This window comes from Ammospiza nelsoni, chromosome 23 (assembly GCF_027579445.1).
Source record: "Ammospiza nelsoni isolate bAmmNel1 chromosome 23, bAmmNel1.pri, whole genome shotgun sequence".
In the NCBI taxonomy this organism is placed as follows: domain Eukaryota; kingdom Metazoa; phylum Chordata; class Aves; order Passeriformes; family Passerellidae; genus Ammospiza; species Ammospiza nelsoni.
The window spans coordinates 2,436,878-2,460,990 of record NC_080655.1 but is presented as its reverse complement, the minus strand read 5'-3'; the positions used below and the strand labels follow the sequence as shown (position 1 = coordinate 2,460,990).

Here is a 24,113-nt window from a genome sequence, read left to right as displayed (position 1 = left end):
AGCAGTTCTTTATCACCGGAGCTCGCTCTCAGATGCGTTCGGGGCTCTGTCACCTCCCGGGGGAAGGACACAAAGTCAAAATATTGACACAGGCTGAGCGCGCCGAGACCGAGATTTGGAGGGCACCGACAGCAGGGAAGGGCATTCCTCCTCCTCCTCCTCCTCCTCCTCTTCCTCCTCCCCCTCCCTCTGGAATGGGAATTTTCTGCTGGAAACAGGGCGCTGGTGCCCAGCAAAGGCTGACCACGTCCCTCTGCTCTTCGCTGTCCCCTTTGCTCCCTGCAGGACCTGCCCGGACCCGTCAGGGACCTCGTGGGGATTTCGCGAGCTTCTGAAGGATTCCCAGCATCATTCCACGGCCAAAAGCTTGGATGGGAGCTGGACGGCTCCTGCCCATTCCCAGAACACCAGCAGCAGGAATTTCCACTTGCTGGAAGGGGTGTGTGCGGCTGTGCCTTTGTTTTCGGGAAAGCTGGAGCTGGGAGAAAAAAAAAAAAATCCTTTAATTGGGTGATAACGATGGCGTTTGGCTTTTGATCGGCGTCCCGTGTTCGGACTGGGGGTCAGGAGGGGAATCAGGGTGGATGTGGGGACACTGCTGCCCTGCCAGGGCCACAATCGGATGGAGGATGGTGCAAGGAGTGGTAAAAACCTGGTGCGAGGAGCTCCATGAGCCCCGTGTGGTCCCAGTTCAAAGGGATGCAGGATCCTGATCCAAAGGGATGCAGGATCCTGATCCAAAGGGATGCAGGATCCTGTTCCAAGGAGCTCCAGGATCCCTGTGTGGTCCCAATCCTAAGGGATGTAGGTGTAGGATCCTGATCCAAAGGGATGCAGGATCATGGTTCAAGGAGCTCCAGGATCTCCCTATGGTCCCAGTCGAAAAGGACGTAGGACTGTGGTGCTAAGGGATGCAGGATCCTGGTCCAAGGATCTCCACGATGCCCCGTGTTCCTGACAGAAAGGGATGCACCATCCTGGTTCACGGCACTGCACAACCCCAGCACAGCGCTGCCTTCACCTCCCACCCCATCCTTCCTCTCCCGAGCCGTTTTTGGGGTGGAAATTCCCACTTTAGAGGAGAAAACACACATTTTTGGGGAGGACGCTCCCCCGTTTCAGGGCAGGAAAGCGCCGAGCCCGAGCTCCGCCGTGGCCGGGCGGGGACTACAAGTCCCGGCAGGCGCGGACTGCAGCTCCCGGCGTGCCCGGGGCCGGCAGCGCAGCGAGGGCAGCGGAACGGGCTGGGCGGGCGCTGCTGCTGCCCTCCCTCGGCACGGGGCCGAGCCGGGCCGAGCCGAGCCCAACCGGGCCTGGCTGCGCCGAGCCGAGCGGAGGAGCGCGACAGAACCGAGCCCAACCGGGCCGGACTGCGCCGAGCCGAGCCGAGCCGAGGAGCCCGACGGAACCGAGCCCAACCGGGCCGGGCCGAGCCAAGCGGAGGAGCCCGACAGAACCGAGCCGGGCCGAGTGGAGCCGAACTGAGCCGAAGAGTCGAATCGAGCGCAGCCGAACCCAGCCGAGTGGTGCCGAACCGAGCCGGCCGAGCGCAGCCGAGTGAGCCGAACAGATCCGAACCAACCCGAGTGGGGCCGAACTGACCTGAGAAGAGCCGAAGAGCCGAACCGAGCCGGGCCGAGCGCAGCCGAGCCGGGCCGAGCGCAGCTGAACGGGGCCGAACCGAGCCGGGCCGAGAGCAGCCGAGCGAGGCCGAACAGAGCTGAACCGAGCCGAGGGCCCGAACCGAGCGAGGCCGAGCAGAGCCGAGCGCAGCCGAACCGCTTCGTTTCCTCGCCCTTCCCCGCGGGTGAGTGCGGGGCCGGGGGTCCCTGGGGACAGGGGGGGCCCCCTCGGCTCGGAGCCCACCTTGTGGGGTGCTGGGGCGGCTTGGGGGTGCTCCCCCCTGTCCTGCGCCATCCCGGAACTCGGAGTTGCTTTTTCCCCCTTATTTTGCTGTAAATAATCGGCCCCCCTCGCCCCCGGGAGGCTCCAGAAGCTCGTCCCGGTGCCCTCTCCCAAAACTCGGCGGTCCCAGGGGTTTTGAGACCCCCGGCAGCTCGGGGGGACCTGCCCGGGTCGCTTTTCCCATGGGGAACCCCCCCGAACACGCCTGGAGAAACTGAGGCACGGATGCTCCGGGACACCCCCCGGTTTGGGGGACGCAAAGTGGGGACTTTTCCCATTTAGAAAAAATGGGAAAATTGAGATACCTCGTGTCACTCGGCTTTTGGGGGGTCACCAAGAGGACACACAGCGTGTCCCTCCTTCCTGGGGAAATTTGGGGGAGGAATAGAGGGGACTGCCCCGGAGCGATTAATTACATTCATGAATTAATTACGAGGCAGGAAAGGATTACGCGGCCCCCAGAGCTTGGGGGCAGTCAGATGATGGAGGAAATTTCCTTAAAAAAAGTAAAACCCCCCAAAAAATTTAAAAAAAAAAGTAAAAAAAAAAAAAAGAAGAATAGAAACACGAAGAAAATCTGGTGGTTATTGTGCTGGTGTAAGATAAATAAATAAGCCGGTGCGAGTCCGGGGAAAGCAGGGCTCGTTTCCAGGAATCCCGGCGTGTTCCCCCCCTTGGGTGTTTTTTATATAACAGAGGCCGGCAGGCAGCGGAGGGAGCCTTTGGGGGGGTTATTTTATTTTTTCTTTCCCCCGCCTTCCCTGTGCTTCCCTGCCGTGTTTGCTCGGCTTCATGCGCGGCTGCTCCGGGCCGGGAACGGGGCTGGTTTGTCCCAGCCTGCTCTGGCTCACCTGCTGCAGCAGGGGGCAAATCCCAAAGCTGGGCAAGGGTGGCAATTTGGCATTGGGGTGGTTGGATCTGGGGGGGACACCCAGATTTGGGGTGGCTGGGTTTGGGTGGAACACACAGATTGGGGTGGCTGGATTTGGGGGGAACACCCAGATTTGGGGTGGCTGGATTTGGGGGGAACACCCAGATTTGGGGGGAACACCCAGATTGGGGTGGCTGGATTTGGGGGGAACACCCAGATTGGGGTGGCTGGATTTGGGAGGAATACCCAGATTTGGGGGGAACACCCATATTGGGCTGGCTGGATTTGGGGAGAACACCCAGATTTGGGGGGAACACCCAGATTTGGGGTGGCTGGATTTGGGGGGAACACCCAGATTGGGGTGGCTGGATTTGGGAGGAATACCCAGATTTGGGGGGAACACCCATATTGGGGTGGCTGGATTTGGGAGGAATACCCAGATTTGGGAAGAAAACCCAGATTTGGGGTGGCTGGATTTGGGAAGAACACCCAGATTTGGGGTGGCTGGATTTGAGGGGAAATACCCAGATTTGGTGGCTAGATTTGGGGGGGAATACCCAATTTTGGTGGCTGGGTTTTGGGGGGAGCACCCAGATTGGGGTGGCTGGTTTTGGGGGGAACACCCAGATTTGGGGTGGCTGAATTTGGGAGGAATACCCAGATTTGGGGTGGCTGGATTTGGGAGGAACACCCAGATTTGGGGTGGCTGGATTTGAGGGGGACACTCAGATTTGGTGGCTGGATTTGGGGGGAACACCCAGATTTGGGGTGGCTGGATTTGGGAGGAACACCCAAATTTGGGGGGAACACCCAGATTTGGTGCTGGTGGTGGTTCAGGCCAGCACGTGGAGGTATTTTCCGAGGGATGCTGGGTTTGTTTCCTGCTGAATTCTGGGTTTGTTTCCTGCCGAATTCTGGGTTTGCTTCCCGAGGGATGCCGGCCCCGCGTGTTTTGTGTTTTCTGAGCGATCTGCCCGCCCTTATCAGTAGGAAACTGCAAACTGTGCTGGGGTGGAGCTGCTGGATGGGGCCATCCGGGTGTTTGGGATGGAGCCCTGAGCCCAGCCAGGGATTTCAGATTTTATTGCTTTTTCCACTCTGCTTGTGTGTGTGTGCTCCTGGTCTGCCCTGCCCTGTTTTCCTGGAACGCTGGAATGGGGATGGGAAAAGCCCCTTGGGATGATGTGTGGGGTCACCATTCCCAGGGCTGAGCAGCACGAAAAAAGCAGGGAAATGGGATATTGGGAGGGTGTCCCCCTCCGAAAATCCACAGTGCTGAGGGTAAAAACATCCTGGTGTTGTGGGGTGCTGGAATGGGGAGCTGGGTCTGGTGTGATGGGATCCCACCCCTGGATTTGATGTTTCTCCCTCATTTCCTGGGGTGTCGATGGCAGGGATGGAGCTGCCGCACCCCTGTCCCCTCTGTGGGGACAGAAATTCCCATCTGGAGTTTTTTTGGGGTGGTTTTAGAGGGCACCTCAAGCTGGGTTTGCCTCAAGGGAGCAGTTTTGTCAGTGTGTGTGTGTGTGTGTGGTTATCCCATATCCCAGGCAAAGAGGAAGCGGGCAGGGGCCAGCAGCAGTCAGGTGATGGGGGAAATTTCCTTAAAAAAAAAATTAAAAACCCAAAAAAAACCCCCAAGGTGGCCTTCACCACCTCCATGAGCTTTGCCAAGCTGTGTGGAGGCAGCTGGGGTCACTCTGGTGGCTCTGTGACACTTGAGGGGGGCCTCAAAGTGGGGATTTCTCCCTGACCACACTGGGATTTTGTGCTCATCTTTATTTTCCTCTTTCTAGAGAGCCCCCCATGGCTCTGCCCTCATCCCTCCCAAATTCCTGTCCCTGCTCCTGGCACCTGGCTGCTGCTCGGGGCAAGATTTCCCTGTGGGTTTCCCAGTTTTTAGGATGATTTCTCCCCACTTTATGTGTGATTTCTCCCCAGTTTTTAGGATAATTTCTCCCCACCTTATGTGGTGCTTTCTCCCCAGTTTTTAGGATGATTTCTCCCCACCTTATGGGGTGCTTTCTCCCCAGTTTTTAGGATAATTTCTCCCCACTTTATGTGTGGTTTCTCCCCAGTTTTTAGGATGATTTCTCCCCACTTTCTGGGATGATTTCTCTGCACTTTGTGGGATGGGCATGGGATAGTTTGGGTGGCATCACCTGGCCGGGCTCACCTGGGGAGGACTCAAGGTGTCCCCAAGGTCCCTACAGGTTGTGCCACCTTGAAAGCCTCTTCTAGGAGCCCTTCTCCTCACCTTATGGGTGGTTTCTTCTCCCCAGTTTTTAGGATAATTTCTCCTCACTTTATGTGTGATTTCTCCCCAGTTTTTAGGATAATTTCTCCCCACTTTATGTGTGATTTCTCCCCAGTTTTTAGGATAATTTCTCCCCACCTTATGGGGTGGTTTCTCCCCACTTTCTGGGATGATTTCTCTCCGCTTTGTGGGATGGGCACCGTGGGATGGTTTGGGTGGCATCACCTGGCCGGGCTCACCTGGGGAGGCCTCAAAGTGTCCCCAATGTCCCTTCAGGTTGTGCCACCTTATCCTGAAAGCCTTTTCTAGGAAAAGCCCCCGGGGTTTTGTCACCTTTTGGCTCCAGACAAACTCCCCACACCCTGAGCTCTTGCCTTCTTTGCTTAAATGGCTGCAAATTCCGGATAAACCTGAAATTCCCAGTGTGGGGATGGCCAGGGGGGGTTCTTGGAAGCCTCAGGGACCAGCAGAGCTGGCTCCTGTCCCGGCTGTGCCCTCGGGATTTTGGGAATATTTTGGAGGAAACGAGGAAGGGGCTGCATCCACCTGGCACAGATTGCTGCCAGGTGAGGAGGGAGCCGGTTTGGCTGAATATTTTGGAGAAAAAGGGCAGGAAAAGGAGAAATCTGAGTGGGGAAAATCCCTCTGAGCTCCTGCACTGCTCCAAGCAAACGCGCCTGGGAGATTTTGGGGAGTGGGAATATCTTGGGGGAAATGAGGAAGGGGCTTCACCCACCTGGCACAGATTGCTGCCAGCAGGTTTGGCTGAGCATTTTGGGCAAAAAGTGGCAGGCAAAGGAGAAATCCCAGCTGGGATTTTGGGGTGGTGGGAACATTTTGGGGAAATGAGGAAGGGGCTGCATCCACCTGGCACAGGTGAGGAGGGAGCAGGTTTTGGCTGAACATTTTGGGCAAAAAGGGGCAGGCAGAGGAGAAATCTGAGTGGGGAAAAAAACCCTCCGAGCTCCTGCAGGGCTCCAAGCAGAGCAACGTGCCCGGGAGAAGGGGCACCGTGCCAGGCCAGGGGCTGGGCTGGCACCAGGGGCTGCCAGGGGAGCAGTTTGACCTTGAGGGAGCAGGAAAAGCTGCGGGCAGAGCCTGGCACCGAGGAGGGCACAGCACAAACCCCTCAGAGCGGGTGAGGTGGGCACGGCAGGGGATGCCAGGGGGGCTGGTTGGGGAGGGCAAGGCAGGGGCCGTCCCCAGTTTGTTTATTTATTTCTGGGGCCTGGTTCCAGGAGCTCCGAGCCTCCGGGCTGGGTGCTGGGGGCTGGACGCGGGGTATTTATAAATGTGACATGCTCGTGGGGATGGATGGATGGATGGAGGCGGTGATGGGAGTGCCTCTGGCTCCAGGGAGGGGACAGGGGGTGGCCGCTGTCACCTGGTGCTGGTGGCACCAAGAGCTTGGGGCGCCCGGAGCTCCTGGGATGGTTTTGTCGAGCATCGCCGCTTTCCGGGGTGGTTTGTCCCCAGTTTTTGGGTGGTTTCTCTTCACTTTGTGGGATTATTTCTCGCCACTTTCTGGGGTGGTTTCTCTCAATTTTCTGGGATGATTTTCCCCACTTTATGGGGTGGTTTCTCCTCTCTTTCTGGGATGGTTTCTCCCCCCTCTCTGGGATGATTTTCCTCACTTTATGGGGTGGTTTATCCCCACTTTTTAGGATGATTTTTTCCCCCCTTTCTGGGGTGATTTCTCCCCATTTTCCGGGATGATTTCTCTCCACTTTGTGGGGTGGTTTCTTTCCACTTTGTGGAATGGTTTCTCCCCATTTTTTGGGATGATTTCTCCCCACTTTCTGGGGCAGTTTCTCCCCACTTTCTGGGATTATTTCTCACCACTTTGTGGGGTGGTTTCTTTCCACTTTGTGGGTGGTTTCTTTCCTCATTCTGGGATGATTTCTCCCCCCTTTCTGGGTATATTCTCCCAATTTCTGGGATGGTTTCTTTCCACTTTCTAGGGTGATTTCTTTCTACTTTCTGGGGTCATTTCTCCCCACTTTCTGGGACGATTTCTCTCCACTTTCTGGGGAGGTTTCTCTCAATTTTCTGGGATGATTTTTCCCCACTTTATGGGGTAGTTTCTGTCCACTTTATGGGTGGTTTCTCTCCACTTTCTGGATGATTTCTCCCTGCCCTTTCTGTGATGATTTCTGCCCCCTTTCTGGGATGATTTCTCCCCACTTTATGGGTGGTTTCTCTCCATTTTCTGGAGTGATTTTTCCCCACTTTATGGGGCAGTTTCTCCCCACTTTATGGGTGGTTTCTCCCCAGTTTTTAGGATGATTTCTCCACACTTTCTGGGGTGGTTTCTCTCTGCTTTCTGGGATGATTTCTCCCCCCTTTCTGTGATGATTTCTCCCCATTTTCTGTGATGATTTCTCCCCATTTTCTGTGATGATTTCTCCCCATTTTCTGGGGTGATTTCTCCCCATTTTATGGGATGATTTCCTCCCCCCTTTCTGGTATGATTTCTCCCCATTTTTTGTGATGATTTCTCCCCACTTCTTAGGCTGATTTGTCCCCATTTTATGTGATGGTTTCCCCCCCCTTTCAGGGGTGATTTCTAGGATTTCGGGGCGGGTTGCAGCGCTGTCCCAGCCCCCTGGAGCAGTGTCAGCCCTGCCAGTTCCCCCGATTGCTCATTTATTTATGCGCTTCTTTCCAAAGGCCAACACCCAAACCCCGGGCCGGGCTTTTCCTTGGGGGGCTGCGCTCCCAAATCTCCTTTTTCCCCTCCTTTTCCCGGGATGTGCAGCAGGGCCTGGAGCCTCCCAAGGTCACCTCGGTCCCTTCCTCTGTCCTGATTAATCACCGTGCCCGGGGTGGTGGCTCTGCCCATCCTCCTGCCTTGTTCACACTTTTATTTTTAATTGCTGCCCTGGAGGGGGCCGGGGCTGTGAATTCCCGGTGATGTTTCCATCAGGGCTCTCCTGCAGCTCCTGCCCGGCTTTGTTTGGGGGGTCTGGCCCCTCTTTTGAGGGGTCCCTTTGCCTCTCTGTGCCCCCAAACCTGGCCAGGAGTTACCATCCTCCCCATCATGCCCAGCTGGGTGATGCTGTGCAGCCATCCCTATGCTGGGTGGGTTTTTGGGGGGTAAAAGAGGCGATTTTTGGGGTGGAGACACCAAAGCAAGGCTGTGTGTGTGTATTATTAACCCCTTAATGGCTGCCATGCCCAGCCGGGTGATGCTCTGTAGCCATCCCTATGCTTTTTGGGGGTAAAAGAGGCGATTTTGGGGTGGAGAGACACCAGAGCAAGGCTGTGTGTGTATTATTAACCCCTTAATGGCTGCCATGCCCAGCCGGGTGATGCTGTGCAGCCATCCCTATGCTGGGTGGGTTTTTTGGGGGTAAAAAAGGCGATTTTTGGGGTGGAGAGACACCAGAGCAAGGCTGTGTGTGTGTGTGTGTGTGTGTGTGTGTGTGTGTGTGTTATTAACCCCTTAATGACTGCCGAGCCCAGCTGGGCTCTGCTGCCCACACCTTGGCACCACCAAGGGGGTTTTTAATGGAAATGGAAATGGGTTTTTAATGGAAATTCAGTGGCACAAAGGACACACAGCCCCTGTGTGAGATCAGGGCCTGATGCTTCTCCCTCCACCAACTCCCTGCTCCCTCCTGGGTGTGCCAGCCTTACCTGGCTGTTTGGGGAATGTTTGTTTTTTTTTTTTTTTTTTTTTTTTTCCCTGTGGGATCCCTCAGCCCTTTCCAGGGAACAGGGGGCAGGGAAAACACTTGGCCTCTGCCCCAGCTCCTGTTAACAGCGTCCAGCTCCACGTTGCTGACATGCCGGGGCTAAAAACAGCCCTGGTGACTCAGAGCCTCGGTGCTGCTGTCAACTGACCCCGGGCTGGCTCTGCCAAGCCCCTCCTCTGCCTGCTCCTCCTGCCTTCTGCAGGGCTGCGAGCTCGGGGTGTGGGCAAGGAGTCTGTGGATGGGGCTGGGATGGCTCCTAGGGATCTCAGGGGCTTTGCTCCAAACAGCTCCTGGGTGGAAGGAGCTTCTGGATGGGGTTTGGATGGCTCCCAGGGGTCGCAGGAACCCTGCCCCAAACAGTTCCTGGGTGGAAGGAACCTCTGGGTGGAGCTGGGATGGTGCCCAGAGGTCACAGGAACCCTGGCCCAAACAATTCCTGGGTGGAAGGAACCTCTGGATGGAGCTGGGATGGTTCCCAGAACCCTGGCCCAAACAGATCCTGGGTGGAAGGAACTTCTGGATGGAGCTGGGATGGTGCCCAGGAGTCACAGGAGCTCTGATCCTGGGTGGAAGGAACCTCTAGATGGGGTTTGGATGGTTCCCAGGGATCCCAGGAGCTCTGCCCCAAACAGGTCCTGGGTGGAAGGAGTCCCTGGATGGAGCTGGGATGGTGCCCAGGGGTCACAGGAACTCTGATCATGGATGGAAGGAGTCTCTGATGGAGCTGGGATGGTTCCCCAGGATCCTACACAGCTCCTGGGATGGTTCCTGGGGTCACAGGAACTCTGATCCTGGGTGGAAGGAACTTCTGGATGGGGCTGGAGTTGTCCCCAGGGATCTCAGGAACCCTGGCCCAAAAAGGTCCTGAGTGGAAGAATCCTCTGGATGAGGCTGGGATGGTGCCCAGGAGTCACAGGAGCTCTGATCCTGGGTGGAAGGAGCTTCTGGATGGGGCTGGGATGGTTCCCAGGGGTCACAGTGATCCTGTTCCAAACAGGTCCTGGGTAGAAGGAGCCTCTGGCTGGGGCTGGGTCTCTGGATGAGGCTGGAATTGTCCCCAGGGATCTCGGGAACCCTGGCCCAAACAGGTCCTGGGTGGAAGGAGCCTCTGGATGAGGCTCAGGATGGTTCCTGGGGTCACAGGAACTCTTCTCCTAGGTGGAAGGAGTCCCTAGGCGGGGGTGGGGATGGTTCCCAGGGATCCCAAACAGCTCCTGGGATGGTTCCTGGGGTCCCAGAGCCCTGCCCCAAACAGGTCCTGGGTGGAAGAATCCTCTGGATGGGGCTGGGATGGTTCCAGCCCAACTCCATTTTCCCAGCCCAGGGAAGCACAGGACAGGGACTGACCAGGCTGCACCCCCAGGGAATGCATCTCCCTTCCCTGTGCTGCTCAGCAGCTCAGTTATTCCTGGTTATTCTTGGTTATTCCTGTTTATTTCTGGTTATTTATTTCTGATTATTTCTGGTTATTTATTTCTGGTTATTTATTCCTGGTTATTCCTGGTTATTTCTGGTTATTTATTTCTGGTTATTTATTCCTGGTTATTCCTGGTTATTTCTGGTTATTTCTGGTTATTTATTTCTGGTTATTTATTTCTGGCTATTCCTGGTTATTCCTGGCTATTCCTGGTTATTTCTGATTTTTTCTGGTTATTTCTGGTTATTTATTTCTGGTTATTTATTCCTGGTTATTTCTGGTTATTTCTGGTTATTTATTTCTGGTTATTTATTTCTGGCTATTCCTGGTTATTCCTGGCTATTCCTGGTTATTTCTGATTTTTTTCTGGTTATTTCTGGTTATTCCTCGCTCTCCCTCCAGGGCTGTGCTGTCACCAGCAGTCCCCCTGGCACTGGGGGGTGGCTCCATGGAGGATCCCCAGAGCTGCTCCAGGAGGTGGCAGAGCCCCGAGCCCTGCGGTGACACGGGGGCGGTGACACGGGGGTGGCTGCTCAGAAACCACTGCTCAGTGCAGGAGGGGACATCGGGCGCTGCCCCGCAATCCCTCGGCTGGTGACAGAGCCACTGCCCCAGCTGGCAGTGCCACCTGGAGGGACACAGCACCTGCAGTGTCCCCAGGCTCAGGTGTGCCTCAGAAACCCGAGCTGCCCTGAGGCATTGAGGCATTTTCCAGATTTAACCTCAGGGATCGTGTTACCCTGCGGGGGAGGTGGCACTGAGGTGGCACTGAGTGCCTGACGGGTGCCACACATCTCCTGCCACCCTCTGAGTGATGAGAACCCCCAAAGCCACCGCACCAGGGCCCTGCTGGGGTTTATTTCCAGCTCGATCGGGGCCGTTTAAGAGTGGAAAAATCAATGAGCAGCTCCGGGAGGGAGAGGGGACAGCAGGGGGACAGGGCAGGGAGCATCACCCACCCAGGCCCAGCTGGGCTGGGGACTGAGGGAAAAGGAGAAGGAAGAAGTGAAAACAGCTTTGTGCTCACCACGGGCCGGCCCAGCCTTCCCTTCCTTCCTTCCTTCCTTCTTTCCTTCCTCGTTTTTGATTTTCAAACCTGGGGGTGGCAGGGAGGGAGCACCAGGGACCCCAGCCCAGGGTTTGTTCTGATGTCACCAAGCTGTCACCTCATCACACACCCACAAAGCCACCCCGTGTGTGCCCCAGCCTGGGAACGGGCTCTGCTGTCACCCTGCAGGGACAGGGGACAGGGGACAGGGGACAACAAGGCTGGGGTCACCTGGGTGGAGAACAGAGGGGCTGGGGGACCCTGGAGGTGCCAGCAGGTCACAGAGGGGACTGGGGACCCTGCAGGTCACTGAGGGGATTTGGGGACCCTGCAGGTCACTGAGGGGCCTGGGGACCCTCCCAGTGCCAGGCCCAGCAGGTCACTGAGGGGATTTGGGGACCCTGAAGGTGCCAGCAGGTCACTGAGGGGATCTGGGGACCCTGAAGGTGGCAGGGCTAGCAGGTCACTGAAGGGATTGGGGATCCTGAAGGTGCCAGGAGGACACTGAGGTGATTTGGGGACTGTGAAGGTGCCAGCAGGTCAGTGAGAGGACTGGGGACCCTCCCAGCCCAGGCCCAGCAGGTCACTGAGGGGATTTGGGGACCCTGCAGGCCACAGAGGGGTTTGGGGACCCTGCAAATCACAGAGGGGATTTGGGGACCCTGAAGGTCACAGAGGGGTTGGGGACCCTCCCAGCCCAGGCCCAGCAGGTCACTGAGGGGATTTGGAGACCCTGCAGGTCACAGAGGGGTTTGGGGACCCTCCCATTGCCAGGCCCTGCAGGTCACTGAGGGGATTTGGGGACCCTGAAGGTGCCAGCAGGTCACAGAGGGGATCTGGGGACCCTGCAGGTCACAGAGGAGATTTGAGGACCCTGCAGGTCACAGAGGGGGTTTGGGGACCCTGCAGGTCACAGGGGGGATTTGGGGACCCTGCAGGTCACAGAGGGGATTTGGGGACCCTGCAGGTCACAGGGGGGTTTGGGGACCCTCCCATTGCCAGGCCCTGCAGGTCCCAGCTCCCCCTCACCCCAGGCCAGCCCCAGTTCCTCATTTTCAGCAGCCACGAGGGGTGCAGGGAGGGGAAGTTACAAAAAGTCCTCCTCCAAACCCGCTCGTTTGTTTTGTGTCCCTGCAGCCCAGGAGTGAGAAAAAGCGTGGAAAAATTGATGCAGCCACTGCCCCAGGGGACAGGGGACAGGGGACAGGGCTGGGTGTGTGCCAGGGACACCTCTGCACAAAGCTGTCCCTTGTCACTGCAGGGATGTGGCACACAGGGATCCCTCACCCCCTGTCATTATGGGGGGAAAAGGGGCTGGAAAAGGCAAAGTTTGGGGAGCTGACAGGAAAGATGGAGAGAGAAAAGGGCCTGGAGTGCCAGGACAAGGGAGAATGGCTTCAGAGGGCAGGGATAGATGGGATTTTGGGAAGGAATTCCATCTCCCACTCCAGTGGTGCCTCCCTGTGCAAAAATCAGGGATGCCTCTCCTGATTTTTCCATCTCCCCACCCTTGCTCTCTCTCCAGCCTCTCCAGCATTTTCAAAGGGTTCCCAACTGCCCTCAAAGAGGGAAAATAACTGGAAAATGGACTCCTGTGGGTGTTGCTGCCTCCAGGGACAAGACTGGCTGGGGCTCTCCCAGTAAGGACCAGTCTGGGGCTCCCACTGGTGACTCTGGCTCGGTGGGAGAAGCACTGGGTGCCCTCCCAGCAATAACAGGGTGGAGCTGCCATGCCATGGGCTCCTGTGGGCCAGGGGAGGGTGGGATGTGTCCCCAGGGTGGGCCCCGTGTCCCCATCCTGTCCCTCCTGACTCAGAGTGAAAGCAGAAGCTGCTCAGCATTTTGGGGGCTGGGGGAGTGGGGAAGCCAAGCAGAACCAAAGGGGTTATTTTAAACCTGACCCAATTTCCCCCTTCTCCTCACCAAGCCAAGCCCTGGCCACCCTTCCCCATCCTCATCCTCGTCTCCTGCAGCTCTTCCTGGCAGTTTTTGGCTCTCCCAGCCCTGTTTTGTGTAAGGAGGCACTTGGGGGATCCTGTAGCCAGGCTGGGTGGTGGCACCAGGGCCAGCAGGGCTCAGTGTGCTGTGGGTGGCTTCCCGTGACACCCACGAGTGCCAGCCCTTCCTGAGAAAAGCCTCCCTCCCTTCCCTCCATGTTTGGGGTTTTACATCCCCCGTGGGCATCCCCTGTGGGGTTCCCCCCTTAATTCAGCCTTGGTTTGGGGTTGTACATCCCCATGGGTTTCCCTCTTCATTCAGCCTTGGTTTGGGGTTGTCCATCCCCTGTGGATTTCTCCCTTAATTTTGGTTTGGGGTTGTCCATCTCCATGGGTTTCCCTCTTAATTCCTCGTTTGGGATTGTCCATCCCCCATGGATTTCTCCCTTAATCCAGCCTTGGTTTGGGGTTGTACATCCCCTGTGGATTTCCCCCTTAACTCAGCCTTGGTTTGGGATTGTACATCCCCTGTGGGTTCTCCCCTTAACTCAGCCTTGTTCCATCCTCTCTGGGGCCTTTTCCAGGGTTCTGTTTCTCACCCCAAATCCCCTCCCGTGCCCTCCTCCAGGTCTGTTCCCACATTTCCCTTCACGAAGCTCCAGTGGATCGCTGCCCCCAGCTCTGGGCTGCCATCCCCCTGGGGCCAGGCCACCCTGGCTGATGAATTCCTTTCCCCTGGCTGCTATATAACTGCTCTTGAGCTGTGTCATCCTTAATTCCCCTCCCCTGGCCGCTCAATAGCTGCTCTCCAGCTCTGTCATCCTCCACACTGCCTTGATTTCATTTCCCCTCCGGGTAACTCGTGGCACAGCTCAGTGTGGCTCTCACCACCGAGGCCCTTCCACCTCTGAACTTGCATTTAAACAGCAAAACCCTGTTTGAATTTCTCTGCTTTCCCCTCGCAGCTTTCCCTCTGCCTCCCGTGCTCCGCTTCCCTGCCACGCTGCTGCAGCATCTCCTGCATCCCAGCGGTGCTGCAGCATCTCCTGCATCCCAGCGGTGCTGCAGCATCTCCTGCATCCCAGCGGTGCCGCTGCAGCATCTCCTGCATCCCAGCCCTGCCGGGGTGGCCGGGGGTGGCTCCTGGAGCCCCGGCAGGCGTCCCCCACCCTCCGGAGCCGCCGTCCCCTTTGTCCCAAGGAACAAGGGCCGCTCTGTGCCGGGCTGGGGCCGCTGTGGTCCCCCCGTCCCCGCGCTCGCGTGCGGCTCCGGCACAGAGCACAGAGCCGGCCTTGTCCCGAGCCAGCTTTGCCTGCTCCTGCCCCCGGGCTTTGCCAGCTCCTGCCCCCGGCTCCTGGCACCCTCCGGCCTTTTCTTGCTGCTCTGCCCTCACTTTCTGTTTCCCTTTGGCTGCCGCGCTCGCGCTGGGCTCTGCTGGCTCCGGGGTGAGTGCACAGCGCGGGGTTCTGGCTGCTCCATCGGGGTTCCCTTCCTGCCAAACCCTAAATTCTCCCCTCCCCTCGCCAATCCCATCTCTGGGCACCCTTCCCCATCCTCATCCTCGGTAATTTCCCTTCTCTAGAGCTTCCTGGGGGTGCTTTTGGCTTCCTCAGCCTGGTTTTCTGTAAGGGCACAGCTGTGGGGGGGTGTCACAACCAGGCTGGGTGGTGGCAGCAGGTCCTCAGCCAGCGCTGGGATTCTCCTCCTGGTTTAATCACGAGCCAGAGTGGATGTCTGTCCGTGCCTCAGTTTCCCTGCTGTGCTGGGCTGTGGGTGATGTGCAGTGTCCTCCTGGCAGGGTGACCTCCGAGCCAGAGTGGGTGCTCTGGGATCTCTCCGTGCCTCAGTTTCCCCACTGTGCCAGGCTGTCGGTGTCCTCCTGCCAGTCTGTGGGTAACGTGCCGTGTCCTCCCAGCAGGGTGACCTCAGTGCCAGGGTGGGCACTCTGGGATGTCTCTCTGTGCCTCAGTTACCCCGCTGTGCCAGTCTGTGGGTGATGTGCCGTGTCCTCCTGGCAGGGTGTTGGTGACATGCTGTGTCCTCCTGGCAGGGTGACCTCCGAGCCAGAGTGGGTGCTCTGGGATCTCTCCGTGCCTCAGTTTCCCCGCTGTGCCAGGCTGTCGGTGCCCTCCTGGCAGGCTGTGTGTGATGTGCTGTGTCCTGGCAGGCTGTGGGTAACATGCTGTGTCCTCCCAGCAGTGTGACCTCTGTGCCAGAGTGGGTGCTCTGGGATCTCTCCGTGCCTCAGTTTCCCCACGGTGCCAGGCTGTCGGTGTCCTCCTGCCAGTCTGTGGGTAACGTGCCGTGTCCTCCCAGCAGGGTGACCTCAGTGCCAGGCGGGCTGGTGGCCTCCGTCCCCGTGTGCCGCCATGGCGTCGCGCATCGGGCTGCGGATGGAGCTGATGAAGCAGCAGGCGCAGCAGGAAGCCGAGCGGGAGCGGGTGCAGCAGCAGATGATGATGAGCTACATGCAGCAGCAGCGCATGCCCGTGGCCTCCAGCCCCGCCATCAACACCCCCGTCCACTTCCAGTCCCCTCCGCCCGTGCCCGGGGAGGTGCTCAAGGTACCCTGGTGTCCCCTCCAGGTGGTGATGGTGGGGGTCCCAGGGTGAGGGGAGAGATGACTTGACTCCATGTTCCAGGAGACTGATTTATTATTTTATTATATATATTATTTATATTACATTACATTACATTACATTACATTACATTACATTACATTATTATATTATATTATATTATATTATATTATATTATATTATATCATATCATATCATATCATAGAATTTTATTTTATTATAATATATAATATATAATATATAATATATAATATATAATATATAATATATAATATATAATATATAATATATAATATATGATATAATTATATAATATATACTATATAATTATATAGTATATACTATATATATAATTATATATTCTATATTATATAATATAATGTATAATATATTATACAATATTGTAATATGGTATGATATATCATATTACATTATATACATATTACAATATATTACACATTACTATATATACATATTACATTATATTATATTATTATATTATATTATATTATATTATATCATATGATATTATATTAAAATGACATACTAAAACTATACCAAAAGAATAGAAGAAAGGATTTCATCAGAAGGCCAGCAAGGAATAAAAAGGAATGGAATGATAAAAAAATCTCGTGACTGACCAGAGTCTGAGACAGCCGGACTGTGATTGGCCATTATTACAAACATCCACATGAGACCAATCACAGATGCACCTGTTGCATTCCACAGCCGCAGATAATCAGTGTTTACATTTCCTTTCTGAGGCCTCTCAGCTTCTCAGGAGAAAAGATCCTAGCAAAAAGATTTTTCATAAAATATGTCCGTGGCACCTCCACCCGGGTCCCTGATGGGTTCTGTCCACGCAGGTCCAGTCCTACCTGGAGAACCCCACCTCCTACCACCTGCAGAAGTCCCGGGACAAGAAGGTGCAGGCTTATCTCTCGGAGACCTACGGGAACAAGTTTGCTGCTCACGTCAGCCCCGCCAGCCACTCCCCCAAGCCACCCCCAGCCGCGTCCCCCGGCGTGCGGCCCGGCCACGTCCTGTCCTCCTCTGCGGGCAACAGCGCTCCCAACAGCCCCATGGCCATGCTCAACATCGGCTCCAACCCCGAGAGGGAGGTGAGCAGCGTTCCCTACTCTGGAAATTCTCCAGAGTAGAAATCCATTTTGGTTTGGGTGAAATGTGCATCTTTGAGTTAAGTGTGTGGTTTGAAAGTTGATGTTGAACCTTCGCCTCCTCTCGACTGTGGGTGAGAGGAGGGGGATGGAAGTGAGCAGGCAGCAAGCAGGGAAGGCTCTGTGTCCCTCCCACGTGTCCTTCCTGTCCCTCATGTCCCACATCCCTCTGTCATGCTCCAAAGGAACTGGGGAGCCCAGCATGAGGAAGCTCAGGAAGCTCAGGCAACTTCTGGCTGCCTGTTCTCGTAAAAGCCTGGGTCAGAGAAGCTGCTTCAGCCAAAAGTGGTGGCCAAACAGAGGGACAGAGAGACTGCTACGAGAGCAGGACAACCTGACCCAAGAATTCTTCCTGATAAAGAAGAATTAGTGGCAAATGTCACGCGAAATCTGTAAAAATATGTATGAACCTGTTGTGAAATGGCAGGCATGTCTATTGAGAGGGGGATAAAAAAGGATCTGGAGCTCCCAGAGGTGTGCATGTCTGTTAAAGAGAGTGATCTCCACATGCTCCAGCACTGTAATAAACATTTACAGCTTTACAACTTTCACAAAATTGTAGAATTTGTTTGCTTTCCCCAGGCTGCTGGGGGAACTCAGCGTGTTGGGAATGGCAGAGGAGCCCACGGTCACTTGTCCCTTTCCCTTTCAGTTTGATGAGGTCATCGATGACATCATGCGCCTGGATGATGTTTTGGGCTACATGAACCCTGAAGTCCACATGCCCAACACGGTGAGTGGGGGGTGACAGGGAGGGCCTGGGGGTGTCACAGCCCTGTCCTGGCAGGTACAGAGGTGGCACAGAGGGGACCCTCTGCCACATCCCCACAGTGGTCCCTAAGCCAGCCTTGTCCTTGGAGGCAGTAACACCCACAAGAATCAATTTTCCAGCTTTTGTCCCCCTTGAGCGCAGTTTGAACCCTTTGAAAAAGCTGGAGAGGTGGGAGAGAGGGTGGGGAATAGAGCCAGGAGAGGTTTCCCTGCCAGGAGCTTCCACAGAGCAGCACCAGGGGCAGATCCATGGGGCAGCTGGTGCCTCCCAGTGGGATTCATCCTGCCCAGCCCTTCTCAGGTGTGATTCACCTGCCCTGTTGTGGATGTTGGCCATGGGAAGGGATCAGCTGTGCCCTTTCAAGTCCTGTTTTCTTTCCTGCTCTGGTGAAAGCTGCTTTAAGGACCTGGGAGGACAATTCCACCTGCCCAGCTGGGTGTGATCCTGGTGCCCAGCCCTGCATGGAGCTAACCCAGCTGTCCCTCTGCTTTCCAGCTGCCCATGTCCAGCAGCCACATGAATGTCTACAGCGGGGACCCTCAGGTGACAGCGTCGCTCGTTGGTGTCACCAGCAGCTCCTGCCCCGCCGAGCTCACCCAGAAGAGAGAGCTCACAGGTACGTCCTGGCCCCAGAGCAAGGGGCAGAAAGGGGGGTACAGGGACCCCAGTGCCAGCCCAGGGGCAGCTTTGTCCCCTCTGGGTGACACCCTGGGTCTCTTGCAGATGCTGAGAGCCGAGCCCTGGCTAAAGAGCGGCAGAAGAAAGACAATCACAACCTGAGTGAGTTCAGCTCTGCTTTCCCCATCGCTCTTCATCCTCATTCCTCTGAGCTGGGCCCCCTTCCCATCCCAGCTGACCCTCAGGGGAGCCCCCTGAGCCCCTCCTTGCTGGCTGTGCACAGTGGGGTGCAGGGGACACCTGGGGGGAACCCTTTGGAAAAGCTGGAGAGGTGGGAGAGAGGGATGGTGAGGGAGCAAGGCTGGGGAGATGGGAGAGCCAGGAGAGGTTTCCCTGCCAGGAGCTTCCCCAGAGCAGCACCAGGGGCAGATCCATGGGGCAGCTGGTGCCTCCCAGTGGGATTCATCCTGCCCAGCCCTTCTCAGATGGGAACCCTGTGGTGGCGCTCACAGGGGTCCCAGGATGAGGGAAGAGACGAGGGTCTGAGACTCCATGTTTCAGAAGGCTTGATTTATTATTTTATTATATATATTACATTAAAACTATACTAAAAGAATAGAAGAAAGGATTTCATCACACGGCTAGCTAAGAATAGAATAAGAAGGAATGATAACAAAGGTTTATGGCTCGGACTCTCTGTCCAAGCCAGTTGGGCTGTGATTAGCCATTAATTAGAAACAACCACATGAGACCAATCACAGATGCACCTGTTGCATTCCACAGCAGCAGATAATCAATGTTTACATTTTGTTCCTGAGGCCTCTGAGCTTCTCAGGAGGAAAAATCTTGAGGGAAAGATATTTCATAAAATATGCGACAAACCCAAAGGGAGGATCAGAGCTGCTGGGCCAGGCGTGGAGCATAGCTGGCTCCTGAGCTTCCTCATCCTGGGCTCCCCAGTTCCTTTGGGGCACAACAGAGGGATGTGGGACATGAGGGACAGGAAGGACACGTGGGAGGGACACAGAGCCTTCCCTGCTTGCTGCCTGCTCACTTCCATCCCTCTCCTGTCACCCACAGTCGAGAGGAGGCGAAGGTTCAACATCAACGACCGCATCAAGGAGCTGGGAATGCTGATCCCCAAAGCCAACGACCTGTAGGTATCCATGGCTCCTGCAGGATTGGGGTGGTGCTCACAGGGGGCTCAGGAGGAGGGAAGAGATGAGAATGTTGACTCCATGTTTCAGAAGGCTTGATTTATTATTTCATTATATATATAATATTAAAACTATACCAAAAGAATAGAAGAAAGGAATTCATCAGAAGGCTGGCTAAGAATAGAAAAAGAATGATAACAAAATTTTGTGACTCACTGAGACAGTCTGGACAGCTGGACTGTGATTGGCCATTAATTAAAAACAACCACATGAGACCAATCACAGATCCACCTGTTGCATTCCACAGCAGCAACAGGCGTCATTGTAAATCAATGTTTACATTTTGTTCCTGAGGCTTCTCAGGAGAAAAAATCCTAAAGCAAAGATTTTTTAGAAAATATCCTGGCTACACAGGATTGGGGGTCACCGAGGGCTTTTTGGGTGGAGTGGCCACACTGCTGGCAGCCAGGTCCATCCCTTTTTCCATGCTGGGTGACAGGGACGTGCGCTGGAACAAAGGGACAATCCTGAAGGCGTCCGTGGACTACATCAAGAGGATGCAGAAGGACCTGCAGAGGTCCCGGGACCTGGAGAACCACTCGCGGCGCCTGGAGATGGCCAACAAGCAGCTGCTGCTCCGCATCCAGGTGAGCTCCCCTGGCTCTGCCCTGTCCTCAGCCCACCAAACCCTCACTCCTGCCCTGCTGAGGGCATGGCCAGGGTGTCTCCTGTGACCGTGCTCACAGGGGTCCGAGGATGAGGGAAGAGACGAGGATCTGACTCCATGTTACAGAAGGCTGATTTATTACTTTATTATATCTATATCTATATCTATATCTATATCTATATCTATATCTATACTATATCTATAACTATATCTATATCTATATCTATATCTATATCTATATCTATATCTATATCTATATCTATCTATATCTATATCTATATCTATATCTATATCTATATCTATATCTATATCTATATCTATACTATATCTATCTATATCTATATCTATATCTATATCTATATCTATATCTATATCTATATCTATATCTATATCTATCCATATCTATATCTATATCTATATCTATATCTATATCTATATCTATATCTATATCTAATCTATATCTATATCTATATATCCATATCCATATCTATATCTATATCCATATCTTATTACATTTATTATTTTATTTATATTTCCTTATATATATAATATTAAAACTGTATTAAAAGAGTAGAAGAAAGGATTTCATCACAAGGCTGGCTAAGAATAGAAAAAGAAGGAATGATAACAAAGGTTTGTGGCTCGGAGACACAGTCTGAGCCAGCTGACTGTGATTGGCCATTAATTAGAAACAACCACATGAGACCAATCCCAGATGCACCTGTTGCATCCCACAGCAGCAGATAACCAATGTTTACATTTTGTTCCTGAGGCCTCTGAGCTTCTCAGGAGGAAAAATCCTAAGGAAAGGATTTTCCATAAAAGATGTCTGTGACAGTCTCCTGCATTTTTTTTGGCTGGGAAGTCACCAGGAGCAAGGTCTTGATTCAAACCTGATGGCTGAGGCTCACTGCAGCGTGCTGAGCTTTGTGTGGATCTTCCAGATCCTTCCCTGGTGGCTTCTCACCTCCCTAAACATCCCTGTGCCATGTCCCTGAGTGTGACACCCCCTGTGTGTCCCCTTGGCAGGAGCTGGAGATGCAGGCCCGTGTCCATGGGCTGCCCACCTCCTCACCCTCGGGCGTCAACGTGGCCGAGCTGGCTCAGCAAGTGGTCAAGCAAGAAGCCAGCGGGGACGAGGGCACCCTGGAGCCACTGCTGCCACCCCCGGAGGCCGAGTCACAGCCTCAGCCAGCGCTGCCCGTGCCCCCTCAGTCCCCCTATCACCAGCTGGACTTCACCCACAGCCTGAGCTTCGATGACGGCTCCTTCCCGGACAGCCTGGAGCCCAGCTCCTCCTTCCCATCCCTATCCAAGAAGGAGCTGGACTTGATGCTGATGCAGGACACGATGCTGCCGCTGGCCTCTGACCCCCTGTTCTCAGCCATGTCCCCCGAGGCCTCCAAGGCCAGCAGCCGCCGCAGCAGCTTCAGCATGGAGGACGCGGACATGCTGTGATGGGGCAGCTGCCAGGGCAGGGGTTGCAGCTCAGCTTTGGGTGGGCACGGCCCAGGAGCCTCCTGGCAGGAGGAGCCCGTCCCACCACACACCTGGATCTCCCCAGGAGTTCCTTTGTCTATGCAAGGAGGGCTCGGGTGCCACCGAGTCTGTCACAGCTTCTTTTGGCCAGGAGGAGGAGGAGGATGGACCTTCCTGGCTTGGCCTGACCGCAGATTGCGCAGCCTGGCAGTGACATCTGGGCTGCTTTGCCTTTCAGCTGAAGCCTCCTGGCCTCACCCCCTTCCCTGGGGTGGTGCCTGGGAGCCTGGAGCCCCCGTGAGCTTTGTGTCCTGTTTGGTGTCTCCTCACCTTGCTCTGGGATCCTTCATCCCCACCGAGTCCTCCTCAGCCCGTGGATGCTTCCCAGTGCACCCAGTCCCTCCTTGCTGGGAGCACTCACTGCCTCTGGGGTCCCAGCAGGGTTAATTAGAGTGCATTCATTAATACAGCACCACTGGGGGTGTTGTCTGCAGGTGGCTGGTGAAGGTTCCAGAACACCTGGAATGGGGGGGGTTTGATGCTCCACCAGCCCCCCCGTTGTCACCCCCAGCACCCCAAAACCTCGGGGCAAGGCTGCCAGGTGACCCTGAGTGTCCTGGAGGTGTCCCCAACCAGTGTTTGTGCCCTGTGACACCCCCAGCTCTGTCCTGGAGGATAAGAGGGTTAAAAGGGTTTTCCTGGGAGGATAAAAAGGGTTTTCCACTTCTTTTTTTGGGGATACTCCTTGCAAGTCCTGCCCCACGTGGGCAGGAAGCTCCAGGCTGTGAGCAGGGAATGGTTGGTGCCAGCTGCCAAAGCTGAGCTGCTGCTCCCAGTTGGAATTCAGGGCTTGTTCCTCCTCCCAGTGTCACCAGTTTGTTCCACAGCTCTGCACTGGGGAGCTGCTCTGGGCTCTGCCTCAGGTCCTGACTTCCAAAATCCAGCTGGGAACGAGCTGGGAAGGGCAGGGGAAGGATGGAAAACCCTCCAGGGTTTATTGAGGGAGAGAAGCTGGAGAGGAGAGGAGACCCCTTGGGAATGGTCCCCCCAGGTCACTCTGTGTCCCCGTCATGGGGCTGGGTGACCTGGGGGGACACAGGAGTGTCCTGGGGGGACATAGAGGTGACCTGGAGGGACACAGGGGTGTCCTGGGGGACACAGGTGGCCCCTGGTGACAGGATTTGGGTTTGGAGGTAGAGGCCAGCCCCACAGGAGGGGTCTGTGCTGGGCTGTGGGGTCACTGTGTGTCCCCATCCTGGAGCTGGATGTCCTGGGGGTCACAGGGATTTCCTAGGGGGTCACAGGGATGTCCTAGGGGGTCACAGGGATGTCCTGGGGGACACAGGGATGTCCTAGGGGGTCACAGGGATGTCCTGGGGGGTCACAGGGATGTCCTTGGGGGTCACAGGGATGTCCTGGGGGGACACAGGGATGTCCTAGGGGGTCACAGGGATGTCCTGGGGGGACACAGGGATGCCCTAGGGGGTCACAGGGATGTCCTGGGGGGTCACAGGGATGTCCTGGGGGGACACAGGGATGTCCTGGGGGACACAGGGATGTCCTGGGGGACGCAGGGATGTCCTGGGGGGACACAGGGATGTCCTTGGGGGTCACAGGGATGTCCTGGGGGGACACAGGGATGTCCTGGGGGGACACAGGGATGTCCTTGGGGGTCACAGGGATGTCCTGGGGGGACACAGGGATGTCCTTGGGGGTCACAGGGATGTCCTGGGGGGACACAGGGATGTCCTTGGGGGTCACAGGGATGTCCTGGGGGGACACAGGGATGTCCTGGGGGGACACAGGGATGTCCTAGGGGGTCACAGGGATGTCCTGGGGGGACACAGGGATGCCCTAGGGGGTCACAGGGATGTCCTGGGGGGTCACAGGGATGTCCTGGGGGGTCACAGGGATGTCCTGGCGGGACACAGGTGGCCCCTGGTGACAGGATTTGGGGTTGGAGGTGGGAACAGCCCCACAGAGGGGTGTGTGGGATGTGAGGGTGTGGGGAAGTGCAGAGTGAGGAGGAGCTGGAGCAGGGCAGGGACCTGAGGGGACGCTGGGTGGCCTGGGAGGGGCTCCAGGTGAGGAAGAGGAGGATCCAGGAGAGCTCAGAGCTCCGGGGGTGTTCACAGGAGGCCTTGGCACCCTTTGTGTGCTGCCATCAGTGCCTGCAAAGAGAATTGTCCCCACCAGGGTCACCCCAGGCCGTGACCTGGCTGTGGGACAGTCTGTGCCCTCCAGGGCACGAAATCCCACAGGAAATTCAGATTTTTGTGGCTTTAGGGTGCCCTGGCCACTGCTCAGCATGAGATGTCTCCCCTGGCAGTGAGTACACAGTTGTGGATTATAATTACTATATTTTTTTTTAAATCTTTTTGGGAGTTTTGTTTGTTTTTTTCTTTTTTTTTTTTTTTTTTTTTTTTTAATGCACTGTGCTCTGATTAAAAAATTTTACTACTGTTTTATAAATAAATGTATAAAAGAATGAACTGGAATGGAAGAAGAATCATTAAAAATATATTTATTT

At 55.3% G+C, this 24,113-nt stretch overlaps 1 protein-coding gene across 2 annotated transcripts; it reads left to right on the top strand.

The window, feature by feature from the left end:
* Nucleotides 1-1,307: 1,307 nt before the first annotated feature.
* TFEB (transcription factor EB) lies at nucleotides 1,308-22,894 on the top strand. 2 transcript variants are annotated; one of them, XM_059488101.1, is made up of 9 exons: nucleotides 1,308-1,807; nucleotides 15,453-15,697; nucleotides 16,579-16,833; nucleotides 17,543-17,623; nucleotides 18,158-18,278; nucleotides 18,386-18,442; nucleotides 19,361-19,436; nucleotides 19,937-20,084; nucleotides 21,134-22,894. In XM_059488101.1, the coding sequence occupies exons 2-9, from the start codon at nucleotides 15,503-15,505 to the stop codon at nucleotides 21,560-21,562; spliced, it is 1,362 nt and encodes a 453-aa protein (XP_059344084.1). In that variant the 5' UTR covers nucleotides 1,308-1,807; nucleotides 15,453-15,502; the 3' UTR covers nucleotides 21,563-22,894. The 2 variants fall into 2 exon arrangements, with proteins under 2 accessions (XP_059344084.1, XP_059344085.1); XM_059488102.1 differs by having other exon boundaries at nucleotides 15,450-15,697.
* The last annotated feature ends 1,219 nt before the right edge of the window (nucleotides 22,895-24,113 follow it).

What these genes read in the sequence shown, in the direction of transcription:
- TFEB (XM_059488101.1), top strand. Translation starts at nt 15,503, where the DNA reads ATGGCGTCGCGCATCGGGCTGCGGATGGAGCTGATGAAGCAGCAGGCG. An exon ending in TGCCCGGGGAGGTGCTCAAG is followed by an intron (nt 15,698 to 16,578) that starts GTACCCTGGTGT and finishes CTGTCCACGCAG; the next exon opens with GTCCAGTCCTACCTGGAGAA. An exon ending in ATCCCCAAAGCCAACGACCT is followed by an intron (nt 19,437 to 19,936) that starts GTAGGTATCCAT and finishes GCTGGGTGACAG; the next exon opens with GGACGTGCGCTGGAACAAAG.